The 20,771-nt window shown below is 49.2% G+C and overlaps 1 protein-coding gene across 1 annotated transcript in view; it reads left to right on the top strand.

The window, feature by feature from the left end:
- The window catches only part of LOC144932251 (fibronectin-like), a 72,409-nt gene that overhangs the window by 28,133 nt on the left and 23,505 nt on the right, over positions 1-20,771 (top strand). The window contains exons 24-44 of the mRNA XM_078856197.1: positions 972-1,055; positions 1,458-1,643; positions 1,790-1,879; positions 2,450-2,737; positions 3,114-3,410; positions 3,894-3,988; positions 4,123-4,291; positions 4,767-4,841; positions 5,208-5,267; positions 6,164-6,255; positions 8,266-8,413; positions 9,710-9,793; positions 9,906-10,000; positions 10,713-10,881; positions 11,883-11,993; positions 13,998-14,171; positions 14,442-14,645; positions 15,049-15,162; positions 15,720-16,196; positions 17,484-17,674; positions 19,625-19,712. Of these exons, the coding sequence (XP_078712323.1) occupies positions 972-1,055; positions 1,458-1,643; positions 1,790-1,879; positions 2,450-2,737; positions 3,114-3,410; positions 3,894-3,988; positions 4,123-4,291; positions 4,767-4,841; positions 5,208-5,267; positions 6,164-6,255; positions 8,266-8,413; positions 9,710-9,793; positions 9,906-10,000; positions 10,713-10,881; positions 11,883-11,993; positions 13,998-14,171; positions 14,442-14,645; positions 15,049-15,162; positions 15,720-16,196; positions 17,484-17,674; positions 19,625-19,712 (3,291 nt within the window). The remainder of the gene's footprint in view (positions 1-971; positions 1,056-1,457; positions 1,644-1,789; positions 1,880-2,449; positions 2,738-3,113; positions 3,411-3,893; positions 3,989-4,122; positions 4,292-4,766; positions 4,842-5,207; positions 5,268-6,163; positions 6,256-8,265; positions 8,414-9,709; positions 9,794-9,905; positions 10,001-10,712; positions 10,882-11,882; positions 11,994-13,997; positions 14,172-14,441; positions 14,646-15,048; positions 15,163-15,719; positions 16,197-17,483; positions 17,675-19,624; positions 19,713-20,771) is intronic.

Genomic DNA, 20,771 nt, shown 5'->3' on the forward strand with positions numbered 1-20,771 from the left:
CCCAATGGCCACGCAACAGCCCGACCTCAGCCTTGGCTCATTTTTCAGGAGACCAGATATGATTGGGTTAGGCTTAATTGTAGCTGGGTCTGTCCTGGTCAGCGATCCGGAATATATTTCAGCACCCGCTCACCACATCCAGTATGCCTCTCGCTATAATTCATGAGAAATGAAGCCCTGTGTGCATTGGAAGGTGATTCATCTGGGATTGATCAAATAAGTACAATAATTTGTGAAGTCAGCTGGTCCTTATTATGAGAATGTGGAATTTCCAAACAGCGACCAATGGAGCTGTCCCCTGTACTCGTTTGAGTGGGAGGTGAGTCGCTGTCTTTTTCAGCTTTGGCAGTCATTGCCTCATCCTTGTTGTGAATGTTGAGTCTAGAGCTGGAGCGGTTCCTATTGTGCTGCCAATACGAGTTGTGCAATGTAAGTCCTTCAATATTAAACTTCCAATGCATTCCCTTTGTGTTCATGCAGAGTTTACCGAGTGAATTAAAGGCCTAATCTTTTTAAGAATGCCTTTGCATCTTCATATAACAGACGTTTGTTTTAGATTCATGACAAACCACCACTTATTAGCATATGGTGTCAACAACATATGGTTTAGCCTTTATATCTTCTTCATATATTGCAATTGCTACTATTATGTGTTTAAAAGGAGTACAATGCACATTATTACCTTGCTGTGAATGCTTGAGAAGTCTTTCCCTCTACAACTGCCGCTACAGAACATATAATTTTGCATTTTCATAGCACATAAACACCACTGCAGCTCAAGGCGGTGCTGCTATTGTGAACTTTGACCTTGTCTTGCTGGTGAACGTACATCTCTGAGCCGAGGTGCTCCTCTGGTTGAATAATTGGCGCCGCTCGAGCGTTTGGCCTACAGCTGCGTGCCTCTGAAACTTGGCGTCGTGATATATTTAGCTATGCCGTCAATGTCAGTCACTCCGTGTCTCCTCCACCAGCTGCTGCCTACGTAGAGGAGGAGGAGGAGAATGACGGCAGTGGAGGAGAACTGCAGCCCATCCTGTACGAGGAATTTCAGTCCGGTGAGTTGACCTCATCGCACGGTACAATACAGCGCTGTGTGGATTCACGTAGTTTCTTAAAGTGACCGCATCTCAAGACGCTGTAGAGAAGCATTGCGCAGCATTTATTTTATGGTGAGAAAGAGGAAGTCATTAACAAGGGGAGGAAAAAAGGTCTAAAGCCTCGACAGGAAATGAACAAGAGAAATTGAGGGAGTTAAATTAACCATGATCTTTAATGTGTCCACCTGCCCAGTTTCAATGGATTTGGGGAAGATCAGCTTAGCCACAGGTTTCCAGTTATGCAATGTAAACAAACACTACCCACAATAAGCCAAATAGTATCACCCAGTATACAGAAAAGAAGATCGAAGACTCTGACAAGCGGTTCCTCTTACCCTGCCATTGCCACTCTCCCCGCAGAGCTGGCCGACCCCAGCGACCTGCGCTTCTCTCACGTGGGAGCCGAGTCCATGCACGTGTCCTGGGCGCCGGCGCCGCCCCCCTCATCCCCCACGCACTACGTGGTGCACTACTCGCCGCTGTACTCGAGTGCGGAGCCGCGCGAGGTGGTGGTGGCGGGCGACGTGACGTCCGTGGATCTGGGTGGTGTGTGGCGACGCGCGCTCCCACCTCCCCCCCACCCCTGCCGGCCCCACCACTCACACGCGACAAAATTTTCTGTGTGAGCACGAGTGGCTCCAACTTTCATTTCTAATTTTTTCTTGTTTTTTGGGGTTTTGTCGCTCGCCAAGGGCTGCACCCGGGTCTGGAATACCGGGTGAAAGTGCGCGCGGCGGACGGAGACCAGCTCAGTGCTGGTGCGAGTGGAACGCACAAAACTGGTGAGGTGCAGCGTGGATCATTTACAACTGTGATTACAAAACGTGTGTGTGATCTGCTTATGCATGTTGTGAGCTTTTGAGCCTGAATGTTTCCCTGCAGTGTTTATGATACAAGACAACATTAAGCCAGTTTTGCCTTCTACGAGCCTCTTCAGCAGGGTGTGGTAAAATAAAGCAATCCTACTCTGTGTCCTGATGGGATGGGTGACTGCCATCCACTAATAGTGTGGAGTCGAACATTTGAGGTGCAGCAATATTTGTTAAATGTCCAAAATTAATTGATGTGCTCCTCTGGAAAATTATGTTCAGAATGTTTTTTTTTTAAATTACACTAGAAAGGAAATAAAAAGGTAAATGATTTGAGGAGTTAAATGAAGGCCCATTTTGTACTGGATTATATCTCATTGTGCCAATGAACGCACCAAAATGTAGTGATTGACCTCATCACAGAAGTGTGGAATTACCAGTTCAGGTGCTGGCAGAAATGAGCACTGCTCCATGTTCGCTGGAGCAAGTGGCACACAAAACATTCACTGCATTTCGGCACGATGTCACGCTCTCGCCATCCAGCCATCGACTCTCCAACACAGCTAGAATTCTTGGACGTGACGGACTCATCGCTCACGGTCACGTGGCAGCCGCCGCGTGCCGCCATAACGGGCTACCGGGTGAGGTACGGGCCCGAGGGCGGCGCTCCGGGCTACGCCAACGAGCGGCTGGTGACTGGTGATCGGACGCAGCTGAAGCTGCACGACCTGGAGCCCGGCACGGACTACGTGGTGCGCGTGATCTCCGTGGATGGCCGCGAGGAGAGCCTCCCGCTCATGGGGCAAACTCGCACCGAGGGGCGACCCCAACGTGAGTCATGGTGGTGGTGGCTGTGGCGACGGTGGCTGAGGTGGTGGTGGTGTACACCAGCGCACCACAGACTAAGTAATGACGCTGCAGGTTTCTAGTCTATGTAGTTTTTGAATGATATATTTTCAAACGTGTGCATTTTATTAGGGCCGTCTACTTTCTGGAGGACACGAAATGGAGCAAACAGAATCAGAATCTTCATTTATCCGGAAGGAATCCGATGAGCTCGAAAGCTCTTTTTCACAGATGTCCAGTAGGGGAGGATCAGAAAGTCATAACAACAAACAAGAGTTGAATCCTCATAAGAATGCACACACAGAATAGAAATGATGGTCTATCCACGACCGCGATGCTGTGAACTAATTTCCCCACGCAGAGCTGGCGGCGCCGCGCGAGCTGCGCGTGACGGACGTGGAGGAGACGGCGCTCAGGGCCGAGTGGCTGCCCCCGCCCGGAGGCCCCATCTCGGGGTACCGCGTACGCTGCCTCCCGGCGGCGGGAGGCGAGGAGGATGAGGGCGGCGCCGCCAGGCACCGGGAGGAGGAGGAGCTGCCCGCGGACACCAGCAGCCACCGGCTCGAGGGCCTGCAGCCAGGGCAGCGCTACGTCATCACGGTGACGGCCGTGCGGGGCCGGGAGCACGGGCCACCGGCCTCCCTCTCCATCGACACGTGTGAGTCTCCTGGGGGGAGCAGTTCTGTGGCATTGGGGGCACCGCTGGGGGCTCTGCTAGCACTGGCGGCTCCACTGCCAGCGGTGGCGTCTCGCCTTCTTGAATTCTTTGCTACAAGTCACCGCTGTGCACAGGTGTTGTGTTGTCAATTGTCATCGTTGTCATTCTCATCCTCCTTGTCATTCGTTATAGGAACGTTTGTAGGAATGCATGAGAAACACGTACGTTCATGTTTGAGTGGGAGACGAGTATTTGTTGTGAGAGAACCCCTTGATCGCATGAAGGTTACTCGCTAATGTTTTATAGGACAACAGTTACTTTCAGGTGTTCTCTTAAAAAAAAAAGTTACGTTTTTTCACGTCTTAAAAGGAATTGGCTGAAATGAGAAGTGAAGCTGTGTTTGGCACCTGTGATCTTGAATTTTTCTCACAAAGTTGTATCGCACACCCATAATCCAACGCATCCCGCTGTTTATGTCTGCAGTGGCAGCTACCAATTTTCTGCCAGAGTTCCGAATTGAGGTGAACGAGACGACGATCAACATCTCCTGGGACTGGTGGCCTGGCCTAGAGATTAAGGTCCTCGTCAAATCTTCTCGCCAAATCACATTCTTCTCATTCAACATCTCAACGCATGAACCTGAAATATGACCCACATTACGTGGCGGTCCTGGCGCCTTGCATTTTTAATCATTGGCTTCTTGTGGCCGCAGGTGCTGCTGGTGCCCAGCGAGGAGGACGGAGGCCCCCGCGAACTGAGCTCCGTCTCGGGAGAGCTGCTGCTGCCAGACCTGACCCCCGACACGGAGTACACGCTCACCATCATCATCCTGCTCCACGGTGCCCAGCGAGGACCCCCCATCGTCAAACACATTGCCACGCGTGAGTCGCATCGTCGCGCGCATTCACAAAGAGTCAGCTCGCATACGCTTCTCATCTCCGTGTTCTGTAGCTGAGTTGAAGATGGCCGGGTCTGAAAATACTCGGTTGAACGCCATAGTTTTGGAATAATTTTTTCCAGGGTGTTTCATTATTTTATGGGAGATGGATCCCTGGCATATATCCCATTGTTGGACCAGCAACAACACGTGCATGCCTGTGTGTGCACGCTTGCTGCGTTGTGTATTCATGTGCACGCGTTTTAATGCAAAGAAATTGTGCATTGATGTATATGTGTACCGGGAACTCCATGTGTATCGTGTGTGCATTAATGAGCTCGGGTATGTACGCTTATTTACACACTGCGTGTGTAGTAATGTGAATCTGTGAGGTATTGCACCGTGCAGCTCGGTTCCTCGGCGTTTGCACGCAGGGTCTCCTTCTCCGACCGTCCGGGTGTTTTTATTTATTTCCGTAGTTCCGCTCTCCGAACGCGAGCCTGAGAGCCTCGCCTTCCCGACGGCGCCGTCGCTTTACAGGCACGTCACCGCAGGTGGGTCCCATGAGACGATCGCATCGAGCTCGTGCCGTCGTTTTCTACGCCCCCACCCACCAAGTGCCTCTTTAATCACGGCTATTCAATACGCTTGCTCGCGCGGGGCGCACGTGTACACTTGCTGCATAATGTGAATGTGCGCCTGTGTTTGGATGCATGCGCTGTACCAAAGTGCGTGCATCGCTGTTCGTGAGCACAAGGGTCTTCATGTGTGTTGTGTGTGTGCATATATTAACAAGTACATTTACTGATAATTATTTACATGCCGCATTGGTGTAGTACTCTGTGACGGTAACACAGAGGAGCTCGCACGCATTTTAAGAGGTTGCCCCAACTGAGTCGTCCTCTGTGGTCTGTCTCAAGATTTCATCCGGCAAGTCAACGCTCAGTTCGTCATTTCCACCAAGAAGCCACCGACAGCATGTGAGGACGCACCTTCTGACTCAGACTAATCCATCACCAGTGTTCATCACCCTGGACGGTGTGGGAGTGGAGTGGTGGCACAGTGGATTGCGCGCGGCGCTATGAAACAGATTTCCCGAGTTTGATTGCCAGCCAAGGCTAAAATCAGTGGCAAGTTTTATCTGTACCGATACTAAGTACCCCATGTATGTATGTAGACCTTGTTTTGCACCATACATAGCCAACCATCCAACCAACCCACACTGGCCATAGTTGTGAAGTATGGCAAAAATACCTTGACTGAGAGAGCATAGGAAGGCCTTAATGCCCAGCAGTGGATTGTCAAAGGGCTGCCAATTTTTTTTTATTGATGACTATTCTAGAGATATTACTATTTATGGTTTAGAAAAAGATGTGAATCAAGAGTTCGTTCAAGATGTGAGTATATTAATAGGCAAAAAGTATATCAGAGAAATCTAGAACTGCACATGCAGGGATTATAAGTCCCATCCTACATTCACACTTACAGTCCTTGCGTTTAGCAATGACATTTTAATCCTTAAACGCAGTCACAACCATGATATAGCAATTGAAACTGTCACCAGGCTCAGAGAAAAGCAGTGGTTTACACTCCTCTTTGTTGGCAGCCCTGAGCCAATGATAACGATTCAAATTTTCCACAGTGTGGGCCGATCTTTCTATACTCTGGCACAAGCACCACCGACTTCTTGGTAATCAGTGTCAATTTTACTGACCGCAGAAGGATGATGGGCTCGTGTATTCCCAAACAAAATTTTAACTCGCAACTTTACAGTCGTGATTTGTGTCCTCTGCCATAGTAGCACCTGGCCAGATAGACAAATTACACACACAGTCTGTGCGAAAACCTGAAACTCTCCTCTACTCCCGTCCCACAGATGCGACCAGCTTGAATGTCACGTTTGACATTGAAGCGACGTTGTCGAGCATCGTCTTCAGATGGAGAACGGTGCCGGGGCTGAGCATCAAGGTATAGCACACGCTGTGGGCGCTCGCCGCATCAGAAATACTGAACCTACACACGCACACACCTACACATGCACACAACAACAACCGCCATTCGCCACTACGTGGCGGTGACGTCACCACGACGCTTGTGCCAGGCCATGTGCACCTTGAGGCCACATGAAGTGTCGAACGCCCGCTGGCAGGAGGTCACGGTGCAGACCCAGGTGCCATGGTGCGACTTACTGGCTGATGCACCACCTGTGCCCCCTACTGTGCCACACACACACACCTACACATGCACACACACACCTACACATGCACACACCTACACATGCACACATACACACCTACGCATGCACACACACACACCTACACACAACAAAAACCGCCATTCGCCACAAAGTGGCGGTAACATCACCATGGTGCTTGTGTAGTGTTGAACAGACGGACTCTTCAACGTCTTTTGTAGCACACACTTTTATTCGTCTTATTAATGTAATAATCCTTCCAGAGACGGCTTCGGAATCGGTCCTTTTATTTCCACTCCACAATACACTTTGCTCACTCACTCTCCGTTGCTGGCAGACAACGGAGAGAGGACAGACCACGCACTAAGTCCCCACCGCGCACGTGGCAACCCCAGCCCCCGTCCGCGCGTGACCCTGCTCTCGTCAGTTCCAGTCTGCTCACGATCGTTCCCCTCCACTCGCTCTTAATCCCTTCATCACGTGGTTCCCCCAGCCAATCGTACATGGACAGCTTCGACCATTCTCGATGGTTCCCTGTCAATCCCGGGACCACGCCCCTCATCCGGCTCCCCATTGGCTGGGGCCCCGAATGGCTAGGCCAATCACTCCTGATGACCTGTCGTGATGACGCATGGGCCATGGTCCCTATCTCAACCCTTATTGGCTACAAGCAGGACCGGCAAGCCAATCCCCACGTGAACCCTCTATGGCTGTTATTACATTAACACAGTCCCTATGCACTGAGGGGTATACGGTCCCCTCACCCGTTACACTCAGAACGTACAAGCCCCCGTACCCTACAGGCTACTTAATATCCCGCTCTTTCAGTGTCCTCTGACTGGACCTAGGGAGATGTCTCCCGACCACTGGTTACTCTGAACCCTAGCCCTGATAAGGGCTGGAGGGCTTGGTCCAGGGTCCTAGGCTTCTTCCGCCGTCTTGGGTCTTCGTGTAGTCCAACTCCCCGAGAGCTCTCAGCGCTCTGGCTTTATACTTGTTCGTGGCCGGGTTGTCCAATCCCCGGCCACCTTGTGGAACCCTGTGATTGGTCGTTCCCAATATGCTTTTCGATCCCAATTCACCCTATCTGACCCTGACCGTTTGGTCACGCGGGAAAACCTTGTTTACGGTCAGCTCTCACAGCTTGTGAGACCCTGACCGTTAGTTTGAGCGGGAAAACCTTGTTAACGATTTGCTCTCCGAGTTTGTGAATATCGAGTGGGTAACTCTACTACACTTATATCAGGCTATGTGCACTTTAATGCCACGTGAAGTGTCGAACGCCGGCTGAGATTTGTCTATATGTAGCTATTCATTATGTAAAATGGGTGCATTGTGCTATTTTTTTAATTTAATACTTTGAAGCCAGTAGCCCATTTTATATTATAGGAATGTCCCATTGAGTCTCAAGACTCTTTTTTAAGAAGGGTTCTTGCCTGGGATGTTTGTCTGCCATTTTTTTGAGTAATTTTGCATTTGGGAGGAAACCAGAGCGCACAGAGAAAACTCGTACAGAAAATCAGATCGTGCTCAAATTTCAAACAAATAAATGAAAACCTACTTGTTGTGCTGCCATCTGCAGGTGGTAACCTTCAATTTCGTATTCTCATCCGCGTGTTTTGTATGCTTTGCTAAGCCCACCAGGTTACAGGTGTGCACATCCATACCTGGAAAAAGAAAATCCAGTGCCAGCGCGGCCTCGTGGAGGATGGCCGTGCAGACCTGACTCAGTAACCGGAGCCAACGGTCGTCCGTGTTGCCCCTCAATCTTTTGCCGAGTCTAGGTGCGGCTGTTGGACAAGGAGTTCACCTCCGACTCAGGGGAGCTACTGCTTTCGGGCCTGTCCCCCGGCGTGGAGTACACGCTCACCATTGTCGTCCTGCTCCACGGCGTCCAGCGGGGACCCCCCGTCGAGACGCGCGTCAAAACTCGTGAGCCATCGCCAAGGCGCCGGGTTGCCGTGCGGTGCCAGGCGGCAGCGGTGGTATCAGCTGCGTCGGGCATGCAGACCACTGGGCGCTCGTCCGTGCGATGTGGGCGCCTGGGCGTGAGTTGTGCGGTTTCCTAGGAAGGGGAGCCAGGCTCGAGTGCATCGCCCACCTCGGCGCAGCTTCCGCTGGCACACCGCGGCGTGGTCAGGGTCCGCGAGCACAGCCGGTGACGTCGCCGTTTGAGGGCGAGTGGCACGTGAATCGATGCGTGTAGTGGGTTCGAGTTTCGAGGTTGTTTTGTTCAACCAGTTGAGATCTCAAAAGGAGACCAGGGTTTCTTCTCGATTGCAAGAGTGACCTGGATCATCAAATTGACAAAAGTTAAACAAATGCAATAAAGTACAGCCAGGAAGTGAATAGAAATCAGAACAAAAACAACTGTGTCACATGGGAAATTGCAGATGTCGTGTTTAATGAATTAGGTCGTCCATTCATGTGCCTATGGACTGTGTCCTGTTCTTGTGAGAAAGTATACTTTTGCAATTACATTTGAGATGTCTTCATATTAGAACAAATGCTAAAGATATAAAAGGGAAATTTGTTAATATTTGTGTCTGTTCGAAATGTTTACTTTCCAACATGCAACAAACTTGAAATTTGGCATACGGGTAGTTTCCAGACTGTACACAATGCAAAAAGTATAAAAATAGACGTTTCTATTTGGGGGGGGCGCAATAATGTATATATATTGCACAAGTGAGCGGTGACGTCACATCTGTGATGTCACATCTGTGATGTCACTCGCATGCGGTAACGTTACACAGTGTGCCTGCCGACGTCACGCATCCCCCCCCCAACCCTCCACGTAGGCCATGTATTAATCCAAGACAAGAATCCAAGTCCCGGGCGAAGCCGGCTAGTAAAGCTAGTATATAATAAAAAACATGAAATCAGTAACATTTATGATTATTTATTTTCCCAGGAAAACCTCAAAGTCCTTCTTCAGGAGGGTCCTGCTTAGGAAGGTTACCCAATTCCTATTTTAAGTATGTGTGTGAGAAGAAACTGGAGAAAACTAAAAGGACAGGAGGACAATACTAAAACTTGCTACCAGTCTGTTTGCGGTTTTGTAAGCACCTCACTCGCCGTGCTGGTGGCTGTCTCACACAGAGCCAATCGGCTCTCTAAGTGTCTGAGTCACGGGCGTTGCACCGCCACACCCAGTTTCTGTTATTCCCATGTTATAATTGGCGATTGTTGTTTTGTAAAACCAACATCAGAACTTTCTTGTGGCAGATTCAATACATCAAGCAGCGTTGGACGAGGACTTTGCCAAGTGGTTTAACAGCGTCCCTCCGACCTTCACCGCAAATATGCCAGGCAAGCCCGCACGCACGCTCCAGGACTCGCGGGCAGCTACTTGAGTTGGAGGTGTGCCAGCCATCCTCGTACACCTCCTTGTTTTAATTTTCGACCTCTTCCTGTTTCACAGAGGTGCAGCTGAAACACGACCCGGACTTCAAGGTTCACACGACAGAGACGTCCATCACAATCTCGTGGAACTCATTTCCTGGGCTGGTTATCAAGGTGATGTCGCAGTTAAACCTCCATCATCTGTCTGGCTGACACTGTGCTTCGAGCACTCGAATCACTATTGGCAGTCCGCGAGTTCAAATCTCGGTCAAGGGTTGACGACATAGCCAAACATCCCTCTGGGAATGATAAAATGAGGACCACTATTTTATCATTCCCAGTGGGACTGCTCCTAGCAATTAGAAATGTGGAATTTCAACCACTGTCTTAAGGCCGCCAGACATTTTTACTTCTATAATTGTGTTCTTATTCCTTTTTTATTGTTGTCAATGGTGGAGTTTTGTCTATTTTTATCTGCATGGTTTTCATTCTTGTGTTTAACCAGGTCTTCTGTTATAAACAAAGGGTCTGTTTTGTTGAGATGCGAGCTCACGACAGTCATATACGCAGGCACATGGCAATCACACGCCCTGAATTTACGAATGGCGCGCTTTGTTTGTATATTTTACTAAATCATCATAATTCGTTCTGACGAGATTAGAACTACTTTGTTTTTAGTTTGTCGTCCTTCCTCCACACCTCCGCGGTTGGCTACGTACGTTTCGAAAAAAGTTCAACACACATGAGAATTCACCGCCGCAGCAAACAAGATTCGTTTACAGAGCCCACGCCGTCTAATTGGTTGCTCACCCCTGTCCATGCCGCGCTTTGTAAACTGTAACGTTTTATAATCCGGAGCATGCTAATTTGTCGTGGAACTGTACAGGTGCTGCTGGTGCCAAGCGAGGGGAGCACGGACCCCCTCGAGCTGAGCTCCGATTCGGGGGAGCTGCTGCTGCCTGAGCTATCCCCCGGTGTGGAGTACATGCTCACCATCATCATCCTGCTCCACGGCGTCCAGCGGGGAACCCCCGTCGTCAAACGTGTCACCACACGTGAGTCGCATCGCTGCCGGGCGGCAATCGTTAGGGCTGTATGTATGTTGAACTTCTTTTGCACCGTACGTAACCAACCGTGGTAATTGGAGGTGCGGAGGAAGGACAAAAAACTAAACATTGAAAGCAGTTTTAAAGAAATACATTTTCAATCTAGATTTAAAAGTGCATTGCTCAAGTGTCTTACTAATATCGGAAGGAAGAGCATTCCAGACGACCGCAGACGCGCATCTGAAAGCGCGCGATGTGGTGACCATCTTTGTTCGATGGCTAGCCAAAAGCTGCTGCGAGGATGACGAGAGTAGGCGTGATGGTTTATTCCTCCTGACGACATCAGAAAGGTATTGTGGTTCATTTGTGGCAAGAGCTTTGTAATAAGTGCGACATAATGTGTTTGTGCACTCCTGTGGAGCACAGAGCGCATTTCTGGTTGCTTTGTCGGCGTCTTGAAGGGAAGAATGCCCACAGATCGCTCTGTGAGATGTGCACCACTTTATGTTGGAGAACTTCCCTGAATTATGCCACTTAACATCTTGTGAAATCCCTTTAATAGACTTGATAAAAAAATATTTCAAAATAAGAACTAGAATAATGCTATGAAGATAAAAAACAACAACATCTATTGATGGGCGGGCTGATTCCATCTACTTACTACACCTGAGAGCCAGGTGTAAATACAGGGGCCAAAACCCAGATTGGAACTCAAGACCTTTATGGTGCCATCTAAGAGCTCTGACCTCTGAGCCACCCAGCCACCTTGTTGCTCACATTTTCTTGAGTGTGTCACTACTCTATGTAGTACAATCAATGTTATATAATTAGGATTGCTATTGCGTCTAAATGTGACCGCATACTCTTCAATGCACAGGCTGAAAACACTTCACCAAACACATGATGATAAAAAATACACCTATACCGCTATCAGGCTAAGGTTATAGGTATATTTTGAATGACTTATGAACACGATGCCCTGTAATGTTCTCCCTGCGCTATCGTCACAGTGTCTCCGTTAAGCCTGGAGGTCGCCGGGGAGTCGCCCTCCAGCCTCACCCTGACCTGGTACCAGCCCTCGGCCCCCGTTGACCACTACACCGTGACGTGCACGCCTCTGAGTGAGTAGCGCTCGCGTTGTGGCAGCGTCACAGACATGAGAGTCGGGCTCAGCCTTGTAAAGTTATCACTGTGTCAGAAATGTGTAAATCTGGATCCCTCTAAATGTGGTGTTTCTCAACTCAGGGAGCCACAGTAGCGAAATTTTAACTACCTCGCCTGGTATGCAGGAGATCGTGGGTTCGATCCGAACACTTATGCCTGTATATTTGGAGTTTGTATGTTCTTCCTGTGGTCGCATGGATTATCTGCGGGTCCTCCAGTTTTTTTCTCCACATTTAGAATCAAACTGCCTTCAGAGTATTTGGGTGCTATACATTTCCACATAAGCCACTTCGTTGAGCAATTATTCATGGCCAGGTCACTTCTGAAAAAGAGTTATATAGCTCAGTAGACCTTACCTGGTAAAATAAAAAGTTTAGTTTAGTAACTGTTGTCCACGTGACCCCTCCCTCCACATCACAGATTTCTGTGATTACCAATCATTGGGTGCATGCAGTGTGCAGTGTCTTAATTAATATTTTGAATCGAAGAGATTGGTGGTCACGAAAAGGTGGGCCTGGGGTTGCCAAGATGATTGTTAAGAAGCACTACTCCAATGCACATTAAGTGCTGAACAGAGAACAGCAAGTGTTCGTTTGCGGATATGTATAAGCGAGTTGCCATTTGCGATTAGTACTGTTGGCTATGTATGGTGTAAAAGAGGTTTCAACATACATTTGTAGAGGAGAGATATACGCGGTGCACGCTGTTAAGCGGGTGCAACTGAGGACGAACAGGTGCGTGCATTGCAAAATGAGGTTTGCACCGACAAACGGCCAGTAATTAAGGGGAGAAGCGGGTGCAACCGTGGTCGAACAGGAGGGTAGGCTGTGACCGGAGGTTGGCGTCAAAGAGACGGGAGATGGGGGGTGATGATAAGGGATTAATGGGACAAATGGCGCCAGCTTGAGAGAGAGCACATGAGGACGTGAGGACTCGGAATGAGGGAGGATATATAAGGGGAGTGTGCGTAAGCGGAGGGGGGTTGTTGCCCGGGAACCAAGAGTGAAGACATCTCGCCCCTGCCACTCCAGCCGTCAGCGGGACCTCAAACCGCACGCAGTCGCCGGGCGGGTGTTAGCTGAACCCCCCGCCCGGGACAGACGGGTGAGCGGGTCTGAGGGAGCGTCGGTGAGAGCAGCGGTGGAGATGCAGAGTCGCTGAGTGCGAAGTTGCTGTGTGCAGTCACTGAGTGTGGGGCTGCTGTGTGCGGAGTCGCTGAGAGCAGAGTTGCTGAGTGCAGGGTAAGTGAGGTGCACAATAGATAAGAGCGGGGAGAATTCAAGTATATGTGACCGTACAGATAGTTATAGGAGTGCCTATAACTGGCGCAAGAACGGGTGAAATAAAGTGTAAGCAGGTGACTTGTTACAACATGTCGGTGTGAGTAATTTTTGAAGACACTACACATACATACATACATGAGAAACAAGGCAATGATACTTTAATGGTTCTCACGCTACACTGAAATCCCAGCGACTTGGATTAAATTCCTAGCCATGCACAGCACCAGTGGGAAAGTGGTATCTGAATGTGGCTTAATCCTCTTCTGAGTCAACTCAGCTTTAATTAAGTTGTTGGTGTGGTCTATTCATCATCATTAAGACAGGGGAGATAAAGCAGGCATCTGGATTTGTGTGGCACCTGGAGTGCTGTACCAGCCTGAACAGACTCTCACTCAGCACTTGCCCCCTCCACCCCTCATTTAGGCTTAATAGACAATCATATTGCTTGGGTGTAAAAATCAGTACTGTATTCATAATTAGCAGGGTAATAAAACGTGGCGCTTAAAATCAGGTTTTCATGCTCATGGGTTCTACTTTTGAGCTGTGCTTATGTGGGCACAGGGTCATTCTCAGGAGTGTCACCTGTTGTTAAATGTCCATCCTTCTTGCTCCCCTCATCCCTTTCGTCTCCTTCGTCCTTCTCCCCGCCGCCTCATCGGCTGTGGTCCTCTCCGCCAGGTGGCAGAGAGGAGGTGCGGGAGCTGCTCGTTCCGGGCTCCAGCAGCAGAGCAACGCTACAGGGCCTGGCCACGGCGCAGGAGTACAACGTGAGCATCCGTGCCACCTATGGGCAGCAGCAGCAAGGGGGGCCTATGCTGTCCTCCCAGCCCGTCTACATCGTCCACTACCTTGGTAGCTGCCTCCTCCATCACTGCGTGTGTAATTCTGCAGGTGTATGCGTGTGTGTGTATATGTCAGTATGTCAGAGACTTTTGGGAGACAAAGGCAGTCGGGCATGGTGCTGGTCACACACCCCGTTGTTTACCGTTCTGGCTTTCGCTAACAGCACTTTCCCCAACAGTCTGTTAAAGCCTATAGGGTGATCTTTGTGTTTATTTGTGTACGTAAGACCAGTGTCTTAGGGGTGTCCGCGACCCATGCTCACTGCCCATGTCTGCCCAGGTGTGGACCAACCGTCGGACATGCAGATACTGGATCTAACTGAGTCCAGCATCCGCGTGCGCTGGAACCCATGCCGCGCCCCCATCTTAGGCTACCTTCTCACGTGCACCCCGACAACGCACCCGGCTGGGAATGATGGAGCTGTGAGCTCCATCGAGCAGCAGCACGGAGTCGGGGAACCCATTTCCATGGACCTCTCCCGTGGTGAGAAACCCCCCCCACCCCGTCTCGGTGGTGGGAATGCATCCGCGCGTGTGAGGAGTGGATGGTGCTCGCCGCACTGGGCATTCGCTGAAAATAAATGGCAATTACTCCACTTGCATCAATAAAAACACGGCAATAAATATAAAATCCACTGCATTGCTTACTGTTCACTCCCGCTGACGTTTGTCAAAGTAACTGCTGTTTACTTTACTTGAGATCTACAGTATAAAGCGATTCCCATGTGGTGCGCTTATTTATTGTCTCAGTGCCTTGGGGTTATTTTCTTCTCTTAAAAGTAGTTTTTATAAAATGATCTGTTTGTCCCCGGTTGCTGACTGGATTCTGTGCGTGAGCGAAATTGTCCTCTGATGGGCCCTGCCCTCGACGTTTGCCATTCATCCAGGTGAGACTGACGTGACGATCACGAAGCTCGTGCCCACTGTGGAGTATGTCATAAGCGTCTGTGCCAGGAGACACAACCAGGACAGCGAGCCCACTACACTCACATTCACCACCAGTAAGTCTGCCTCGTTTAACATTTATTATCAGAAATTGTTATATCATTTGATTGTTTTATCCAGCCAAATTGAGACTTTTAGTTTTTTTGGGGGTGGAGCAGTGACACAGTGAATGCACTATGAACCCGTTACCCACGTTCAATTCCCTGCCATGGGTGACATAAGTGGCTCATCATATCTGAACTGGTCCAGGGGTCTCTCTTCACTAGCCTGTATTGACCAATGTAGTAAAGTATGGTTAAACAACCCCCATGAATGACGTTGAGTGGGGAGGCCTTTAATCTAACGAACAACTATACATATCGTTATTTATTTACTCTTTTTCAAGCAAGGTATTATTTAGTGTATTTTGGCAATTTTTTTTGAGTATTGCCAACGTTATCCACTCCTATATTCAGAAGCTGTCAGCTCATGCCTTGAACATCACAATGCTTACAGCGCAGAGCCACGGCCAAAGACATCGGCGTCAAAGTGCAAACAGCTGCGAGGTTGATCAGAACGAATCCGCAGAGACACGTGCCCCCCCCCACCCCACCTTGCTATGCCCCCCTACCAGAAGTGGACAGCCCCCGGGGGCTTGAGTTCCTGCAAGTGGCGGAGACCTGGGTGCTGGTGCAGTGGGAGCCTCCAGAGGGCCGCGTCTCAAGCTACCGCATCACCTACGAGAGTTCCAACGAAGGCACGCGGGAATTCCCGCACGCGCCCGGAGTGCGTGTTGGCCCCTCGTCCACTCTGCCGCCCGACGTGGACCGGGCGTGGCCGCCCAGCTCCCGCGGTCCATCCAATGAGATCGGCATCCTCGCCGCTCTGGGCGAACGCTCGGTGGTGCCGGTGTCGTCCCTGAAGCAAGAGGAAATGGAGCTCGGTTCGGAGGTCGTCGCGGTGCCCGAAGGGGTCGCCCTCATCCTCTTCAGCGGCGACGTGGAGGAGGCGAACATCACAGGGCTAACGCCCGGCCTGGAGTATACCGTGCGTGTCTACGCCACGTACGGCCAAGACGAGAGTATTCCCCTCACCGGCTGCCAAGTCACAGGTACCTTCCTCTTCAGATTAATTTTTGTGGGATTTGTTTTTATATTGTTGTGGTCATCGTATTGCACACTTACCCAAACCTATATCCACCCATCCTATATTCATCCCATCCGAAATTGGTCCCATTAGTGCTATTATTGGGGGCATAGTTTGAGGCAAAGAAACATATTTCTGGAGTTTCTTCAGTCAATGGAGCCTCACATCGCGTGAGGGAATGTTCCAGAAGATGGTGTCGCTAAACCTGGTGACTTCACTGCGTGTCTCTTCTTCAGTGGCCTTGTTCAACAATAAACGATGTCCCCTTCATGCTCTGTAAAAAGAAGAGTATCGCAAGACACTGGTGTAGTATGTGTGACCCGTGCCCACTGTACCTTGATATTTACTGACCATGATCGTTATCGAGGACATAGGGTGGTCATCAATTAAATTATGAAAAAAAAATGTTGTTAGCACTCTGCATCGTTTTCCTTGGTTCTGCTGCATGATCCTCTTTGTCAACTGTGACACGACTCGCTATTGCTCCCAACACCGGCCACGTGCGCCACAAGGACTTTCTGAGAGGTCGACCAGGGTCCAAAATGGCATCTGTTTATTCGTCTGGCTCCCAGCACACCGGTACACCAACGGATCTGTAATATCAACGTACTGGCGTCACGATTGGCCCCCTGATACAGGTCTCCCTATTTTCTAATTTCTGTGGGAATATATCTCGTCCAGTGGTCATGTGACTCTGGCAATTGAATCGCGTGCCTGCCGAACCTGTATTTGACGAAGGGTGTAGCCTAATGTACCACTCATTTATCCTAGCCAACCGCGACCCAGCAACATTCACAAGGTTTAAGTAGTGCGAATATATGCACCATTTATTAGTAACACAACTACACTGGTTACATATGCATTATACATGAACTTGGCTAGATTTACTTGAGTATGAAATCAGATATTACATTTATTTTCCGTGCAATAATTTGTGACAAAGCTGAGCCCACTAAGCTCTTTTCACTTTAGTCTGTTGCCATGTTGTAAATTAAGTTTATTGATTGAATTCGGGGCGGCTGCTCAGATTGGACCACTATCAGGCAGGTATTGGCTATGTGCATGAACATGTCCATTTCAAGGCTCTTGAGCCACCGGCCAGGTGTCTTGACTACGCGGCGGTACCATGAGCGTTCGAATAGTTTGTGGGACTTCTAGGCGACTCACAGGGCCACACCTCGTTGTGTTTAACGTGTTTGCCTTGGAGACGAGCGCACTCTGTTCAGTCTCTCCACCTGCATCGTGTCCCCAGCGATCCCCGCACCCACGGACCTGCAGTTCCACTTTGTGACGGCGTCCGGCCTCACGGTGTCGTGGGCGGCGCCTGTTGGCGTGGAGCTCACGGGATTCCGCGTGGTGCTTATGCCGCGCGACCGCAAAGGCCCCACGCTGGAGAGGAGCCAGAGCCCCAAAGTCACCACCACCACCATCAATGGGCTCCTGGTGAGGCCATGCCTGGCAGGGCACTTCTCATCGCAGACATCGGGGATGCCTTAAGCGGGGCTTAATTTCTCACTGGATGTTTTCCAGGTTGTTCTCTAAGAACACATTTTGGGGCGGTGGCACACGACTAATAGCCACACCCATTGAGAGGTATGCTCGATAAAGTGTGCCGGGTGCAGAAATATTTTCTGGCTCGCTGACCCAAACAAACTCGGCTACAATCAAGCCCTGGTCATAAGTGTTGTAGTGCAGTGAGTGTGATTTGATTCTTATTATCATGGTTCTGTGTGTGTGTGTGTCACTAGGGAGCAGTGGCATAGTGGTTCCTGTTCTGTGGAAACAAACCCACTGACCTGAGTTTGATTCCCGGCCATGGTTAACATCAGTGGCAAGTGATATATGACCCAGTCCTTGTCCTTCCATAAATGAATACCTGGAGCAATGTACAAACATCAAGACTGGATAGACAATGGTGGCCATACGTAGTGCTGGAGACACCACCCCTCATGCACCACAGTCGCCTTAATATGTGCCTTCTAACAAAGCTAACCCAAATACTCCAGAAAGCTGAACATTGGGCTTCTGTCATCTTGTACAAGTTAGAATACAGTTTCGATGTATATTGGAGTTGTTACCGTATGTTGTGCGACATGTCTGACGTTACATTCCATGTGTTTTTGGAACTGCAATATTCAGTTCCTGAAGGATCGTGCCAAACAATATTCTGTAGACATCAAAGAGTTGCTATCTAGGTCAGAAGTGGCAGCAATGACTTTTGAAAGCAAAACACTTTCCATCACCAAACCAACACGGTACATTCCACCGCTTGATTACAAACACACGCGTGTCCTCGTAAGAGGGCGTGCTGGTGTGCAGCTTCAATCACAGCATTTTAGCGTTGATTTGCCCGGGACTACGCGTCGTTCTAGAGGCACTGCCCCCGCCATCGCCCGTGGCCTGTGAGCGCAGCGAGCCATAGCGCTCTACCAACCTGCCAGTATTTGCAACCCCACACGACCTTTTTTGTAGCCCTTGCAGCGAGGGCTGGCATACACGTTTCCAAAATTTCCACTTTCTCCTGTAGAAAAACATCGAACAGAAGCTGCTTTTTTTTTGGGAATGCCGGACCTATCAGAAATGCATATACTATTTAAACGTAAGCATGAAGCATGAACTCAGGCCCATTTCCATCAACTTGATGGATATGAAAACACACTGTATACCATATTTTTGTGTTCTGATCAAAAGTGAACACAATACCAGTTGACGGACTTTTATTAAATGCACATGAAGTATAGATGGATCCCAGTTGACTGGAAAGCTGCACTTTTTATTATCTGAAGGGAATACAATCTAAATGTAACTTCTTTGGACTGGGTACACGCTGCCTTCGTGGAAATGGCCATGGAAAGGTTTCAGAATTTACAACTCTTACAGATTCGTGCCAATCCCATTAACCCAGGTATATGTGATGGCAGAGGAGGGCACAGTTAACTTATCACATTCATGCAGGTCATTTCCTCATTGTACTTTACCTTTTAGTTTCAATTGTGTCACCCATCATTCCTCTGGCAATTATAAAATGAGTACCTATTTATTAGGAAGTCAACATTGGTGTCCCTATGGATAAACTGGCCCCCATCATAGGAATGTGGAATATTCACTCCTGGCTTGGGTCCACCAATGGAAATGAGCACCAGCCAAGGAGCTTTGGTTTTGACTTTCTTCCAAATAAAGATAATGTAATACCACTGGTTCAAAGCAGATTCATATTTAACTGTGTTTTGGAAGTAGCATGTTTAGATGTATGTTATAACTGGTGAGTTGCACATTGCGTTGGAGATGATGATGGTTGCTAACGATCCACATGAAAGGCAGACACTTAGTGTGACTTGCCTGCTCTCGCAGCAACAGCAGCTTTTGAGTAACAATTCTAACATCCTTCCCCAGGCTCAGACCGAGTACGAGGTGTCCGTGTATGCCTTGAAGAACTACCTGGCCAGCAAGTTACTGCAGGCATTCCAGAAAACACAAGCAAGTAAGCACTGAGTGGAAGAAATTAGATTTGTGTTTTGTCTTTTTCTCCAATTTTATCACGATTATGCTATCAGTGTGATGTCAAGAGTCTCTCACAGAGAAGTGCAGCCATTCATGTTGGAGAACAATACGAGGAAGTGAAAATGACAAAACCCCTCAGATTATATCCAAGTGACCTCTGGTTCACACAGTAGGGGCAAATCCACCTTGCAGCAGAGTGTAATGCCTGTCACGTGACAGCCAAACCAATAATGTTTATTTTCATAGCTGTAATTTAGCCCAATTCAGTGAATAGGCACATTTTTTATATTTTTTCTGCAGTCATTGGTGACTAGGCTGATATTATCAACTCACTATACTCGTGAGCACAGTTATAACCACAGGCAGCTGCCTGAATTCAAACCCAGGATATCAGCGGTGCCTGCTCGGCACGCTGACCTCCGAGCCACCCGGACACTTTTTGGCGTTCGCTGCCGAGGGGGCCTCATGACTTATAAATTTAAGATTGCATTCTCCAAACCTTTCTCAGAATGTTTCCTTTGCAGGGGCAGAGCCGAGTGACCCCTGCTTCTGGACGCGATTTGGGCCCCAGGCCTCGGCACACGATGTTAAGATTAATTATCAATGTTAAGATTAATTATCATGGCCTATGAGGTCCCGATTCAGTGTGGGCTTTTGTTGCCAGCACGGACTTGGCACGCTAAACAAAAACACTCACTCTGTGGTTTAAAGCCAGCTCTTTCCGTTGCAACGATGGGCACATTTATTAAATATCCCTGCTTCCGTCCACTCAGCAGTGTGTGTGTATGTATGTTGTGTTTATACTTGACGGGTAGTCGATCGGCAGGTCACGTGTGATGAGGTAAATTGTGGGTATTCCCACCTCTTCCATAACGTTTGGCCAACGTGAAGGCAAACGTATCCCTGTAGAAGGGCTCTCTAGAACTCCACAGTAGTGGAGGCCCTTCCAACAGCAGTGGCGTGAGCAAGAAATTGCAGGGCTGCAGCTTTACCTCTGCCCACTACGTTCCCCCTAAAGGAATGTGGCAGAAGGAGGGTG

The sequence above is a fragment of the Lampetra fluviatilis genome, chromosome 1 (assembly GCF_964198595.1).
Source record: "Lampetra fluviatilis chromosome 1, kcLamFluv1.1, whole genome shotgun sequence".
Taxonomy (NCBI): domain Eukaryota; kingdom Metazoa; phylum Chordata; class Hyperoartia; order Petromyzontiformes; family Petromyzontidae; genus Lampetra; species Lampetra fluviatilis.